The following is a 5,407-nucleotide window of genomic DNA, read 5'->3' as shown; positions in this document are numbered from 1 at the left end:
TTCGAAACTTTATGAAACTTAATAAAAAAATGTTTAAATTTAACGTTTTTTTATTATTTTTATTAATTTTTTTTGCAGGAAATCGGCTCCAAATTGGATACCGGAATCCCGCAAGTAAAGTTTCAATTTTCGAAACTTTTTGACGCAAATTAATAAAAAAAACGTTTAATTTAACGTTTTTTTTATTATTTTTTATTATTTTTTTTTGCAGGAAATCGGCTCCAAATTGGATACCGGAATCCCGCAAATAAAGTTTTGAAGTTTCGAAACTTTACGAAACTTAATAAAAAAACGTTTAAATTAACATTTTTTTATTAGATTTTATTATTTTTTTTGCAGGAAATCGGCTCCAAATTGTACCGGAATCCTGCAGGTAAAGTTTCGATTTTTCGAAACTTTTTGACAAAACTTAATAAAAATGTTTAATTTAACATTTTTTATTATATTTTATTAATTTTTTTGTATGGAAATTGGCTTCGATTTGCATTCTACAGGTAACATTTTGATTTTTGAAACTTGAAACTTAAAAAAAAAGTTATTTTAATGTTTTTTCTTTTTTTTTTTGTAGGAAAATCATCTCCAATTTGTAGAAACAAATGGGAATTAAGGAATTTAACGTATACCGATTTGTTAGAAAGTTGGGATGATTTTTGGTGAAATTGTTTTATATGTATATGTAATATTTTAAATTTCAGAATAAAATTTACTGTAATTTGCGATACAATTCAGAATACAAATCAGAATTATTAAATCAAATAGTAGTCCCATTCTTTCAACTGAAATTTGGTTAAATTTTTTACTACAAATCGGAATAAATTTTACTACAAATTAGAATAAAATTTACTACAAATCGGAATAAATTTTACTACAATTCAGAATAAATTTTACTACAAATTGGAATAAATTTTACTACAAATCAGAATAAATTTTACTACAATTCAGAAAATTTTGTCACAAATTTACCATAATTCAGAATAAATTCACTGCAATTCGGTAAATTTATAAATAATATTTTTTAAACAATTCGGATTAAAAATACTAAGCAATTCAGATACAATTCAGACATTCTGATCGGCATCGATCGGCCTGCCAATCGGAACTTTGCCTAAATTAATAAATCGGCCATATTTATCACCAAATTCAGCCTAAAATCGGACATCCGATTTCTAGCCGATTTGGACTATTTCGACCAGTGGTCTTGGAGATCTGAAGAGGTTCGATAACTTATTTGTCGTATTTTTATTTTTTATTTTTTATTTGTTTTATTTTTTTCGTAATAGGATTGATTTTTTTTCTAATAATAGTTAATAGATTTATTACAAAATATCTTGGACCAACACGCTTTTTCTCTTCAATCTGCACAACTGATACGAACGCGAAATTATGATGATGAGATATATAATATCATCTCTCATCATCCACGAGATGCTCCAAATTGGACCTACATGGAGCAGAATACGCTGGCCGATACCGACTTTTCTGAGCCAGAAACGCTGATTCAAACGATAGATAATTTTATAATGGCGGAAGATGCGAAAGTGTCAGCGGAGATAGATGAAATAGAGGTAATAGAAGATTCAGAACTAACGGGAATGGAAGAATCGGAACCAACAGAAGAATCAGAACCAATGGGAGTGAATAAATCAGAACCAATTGGAGTGGAAGAATCGCCGGAAATGGAAGATGAAACAGACAAATGGTATAAATTTGTACTTTAATTTTTGTTTTGAGTTTTTGTTATACTAACTTTTTTTCGAATTTTAGATTGATTCGTCAGTTTTTTTTTGATTTTTTTTTTGAAAATTATGGGTTTTTTGTGGAATTGTGGATTAGATTTTTTTATTATTTTCGTATTATTTTTGTAGGAAATTTTTACTATTTTTGTAGGAAATTTTTGCGATTTAATTAAAATAATTGGTAAATCAATTAAAATAAAATCGCTGTTTTAAAACTTAAATTTGCTAAATTTCATCAAAATTATTATGGTCGATTTTATTTATTTTTGCAAATCGGCAATTTAAATCAATATCGATTTTTAGACGAATAGTCGATTGTTTATGACGAATTTCATTTGCATGGCAAGTTCGAATTTTATTGATATGTACAGCCGATTTTTTTAACTAATTCCGAAACTTTGCCAATTTCTAATTGTGAGTGGCAGGCGTTACGATGCAAATCGCCTATAAAATTAGTTGCCGATTTTTTTGGTACTGATCGGCTAAGGTCAGACCAAATTTCGTCTAACATTTGGAACTTAAAATTTTGCCAAAATGGACTATTCTGACCAGTGGTAATATGATTAATAATGTGATAGATTTATGCAATATAATTAGATTATCTTGCAAAACCAAATAAATTAATTTGAAATAGTGTCATTATATATTAAACCTGTATTTTTATATTTTTTTTCAATAATCAATAAAACAAAAGTGTAATTAACACAATTAATTTACCAGATATTATATTTTTTCTATATAGTATATATTAGTATATAAAGTTTTGAGTATATATGAAAAATTTTAAGAAAAAATATACAATTACTTATTCCTGTGATATATCAGTAGTTATTAATAATAATTATAGAAATTTAATAGTAGTAGCAGCTATTTTAGAAAATTAAACAAAAGCAACTTTTTTATGGACTTTACAAGAATTAAAAAATTTTTATGATATTATATTAATTACTTTGTATTATAATGTTAATTCAGTTTTGATATTAGCTGTAAAAAATAACTATTCAGAAATATATTATTTTCATTGTATTTTTCATATAGAATTGAATTTGAAAAAAAAACTTAAAGAAAATTGCAAAACCAATTTGAACTTTTTTATGCTAAAATTTTAGCAATATATAATTCTTTATATTTTAAAAAATTTGAAATAAAATTTTACAGAAACTTAACATTTTAAATTAATATAAAATTAATATGTTAAGTTTATCTTAATGGTATTATTTTGACATTATTTCAATATCATTTTTATATTGATTCAATATCAATTTAATATTAATAATTTAATATAATATTAAAATAAAGTATTATCATTTTTAATATCATATTAATATTGAATCGATATTAAATTAATATCGAAATGATATCAAAATAATAATTGAAATGACATTGAAATGATATTTTTAAGTAAAATTTAAATATATTGTTTCAATGTCATTTCAATTATCATTTTAATATTATTTTGATATTATTTTGATATCATTTTAATATTGAAATAATAATATTTTATTTTGATATCATATTGATATTAAATCAATATTGAATCAATATTAAAATGATATCAAAATGATATCATTTGAAAACTTGAAGTTTCTGTAAAAGATAAGAAAAGCTTAATGAATTTTCAACTTGCAAACAATATTTCACTAAAATTTTATATCTTTATAAAAAAAGTTGGATGAGTTTTATTATTAGTAATCAAAATTTTATTACTAAAATTCAAAATATACAATAAGTAAAAGTAACTAATAAAATAATTAAAGAAAAATTAAATAGGTCTTCATATTTAACTAATGTCGTTGAAAAAATTCAAAGAATATTTGACTAATAATTAAAAGAGTAATATTAAGTGAATGTAAAAATGAAATTCCAATAAGAAAAATACTTTCTATAATAGATGAATACTTTTTAAATTTAATAAAATTTTACATAAATACTTAATACTTTAAATTCTTCAAAAGTAATGCGTCTATTTAAATAGCTCAATCATTATACTATGATATAGTATTAATTGAAGATTAGCAACTACTTCTAAAAGTAAGTTTAATAGTTAATAAAAAACAAAAGTTAAAAATAGTTATTAAAATTTAAAAATATTTTTTTTTAAAAAAAAAAATTTAGATAATAAATGATTCTTATAAATAAGAAATAGAAAGAATGATTATGATTAATCTTAATCTTTATTTTTTTTTGCTGCAGTATATATAATTCTTTATTAAGATTTTATATAAAAAGTTAATACAATACACATAAAACTAATTGAAAATTCTAATTTGTAGCAAAAACTATACTACCTGCTAACTTTTGGCAAAAATAATCATATGTACACTATTAATGAAGGATTTAGGCCAAAGGACTCAATCTTTATTTTTTCATTAGTAAAAAATATATTTTATAATAATATTTTACAGTAACATTCAAAACTAAAATATATTACTCTTTTTAATAATAATTTACATTTATATACTTGTTTTAGCTTATTAATAAAAGGATTATATGTAGATATTTTTTTTGAATTATGTCTTATTCAACTAATATACAATTTTATATATTACTTATTTCACATTATTAGTATAATAATAATAAGTAAAATATTGAATAGCGTGACTGCATGAGAAAAATAATAGTATTATTTTATATTAAAGAAAATAAATTAGCTGATAAATCATTAGAGCAACCCTCATTTTAACATCTTATTAATTTTAAGTAAATACTTATAAATGTTATGTAATTGCAGTCAGTGTTCTAAATAAAAGTATAGATTTGGTATAGAATATGCTAAAAAAGTTTTTGATTTAGCTGTTTGAACTGGTAAAATTGATGAATTTGTTGATCAAGTAAAATGTTTTATAAAGAATATAAAAGCAGAATTATTTGAATAATAGGAAAATCTGACTTTTATACATATTGGTAATTTATTACAAGTATAACATAAAGGTAGATAATCTCATCATAGATATAAGTCATGTGGTCATGTAGTAAATTTCAAAAAAAAAAATTAAAGTATATTCAAGATATTAGTATTGCTATCCAAAACTTATTTAACTATAAATTTAAAATCTAAAAAACTTTATTTTTAATGAAAAAATTGGTAAATCCAAAACTTTTTTACATTATAATTAGTTTCAGAAAAGCATAAAAACAGTTTAAGTAATTAATTTTATTATAAAAAATAGTTTTGGATTTGAATTTTAACTAAATCAAAATTTTGAAAAAATAGTTTTAATAAATATTTTTATAAGATAATTAATATTACCAATAAAAATTGTAAAGAAGTTATAAAAAGTCAAGTTGGTAAAAAAAAAAGAAAGGCATTGTAAAAAATGCAATCAACTAGGTCATTATACTTTATGATGACCAAATGTTCAATAAATTAGTAATAAATTATGTTAGTTTTTTTATAGTATGTATGAGTTATTTATTAGGAAATAAACAAAATAAACTATATAATAATTGTTATATAATATAAAAATTATATAATAAGATTTGCTATTAAATTTATTAAAACTTGTGAAATCATCTGATTTTGGCAAATTATTTATAAGTGAAATCACCTGGGTGATTTTTACTTAGAAAGCAAATTAGTAAGATTCATATTTTATTTAACTAAAAAATCTAATCAAAGATTTTTTTAAACAATAAAGGTTATTATAAAATTTTTAATATTTATATATAAA

The 5,407-nt window shown here is 21.5% G+C and overlaps 1 protein-coding gene across 1 annotated transcript; it reads left to right on the top strand.

Annotated features, from left to right (window-relative positions):
* Window positions 1–1,520: 1,520 nt before the first annotated feature.
* Window positions 1,521–1,887, top strand: OCT59_006740 (uncharacterized protein; the record flags this gene model as incomplete). Its single annotated transcript, XM_066141473.1, has 2 exons — window positions 1,521–1,699; window positions 1,866–1,887. 2 exons carry the CDS (start codon window positions 1,521–1,523, stop codon window positions 1,885–1,887), a joined length of 201 nt encoding a protein of 66 aa, XP_065998255.1.
* Window positions 1,888–5,407: the final 3,520 nt, after the last annotated feature.

The sequence above is a fragment of the Rhizophagus irregularis genome, chromosome 14 (assembly GCF_026210795.1).
Source record: "Rhizophagus irregularis chromosome 14, complete sequence".
Taxonomy (NCBI): domain Eukaryota; kingdom Fungi; phylum Glomeromycota; class Glomeromycetes; order Glomerales; family Glomeraceae; genus Rhizophagus; species Rhizophagus irregularis.
Note: the sequence above shows the minus strand (reverse complement) of the source record. Positions and strands in the feature narration are given on the sequence as shown.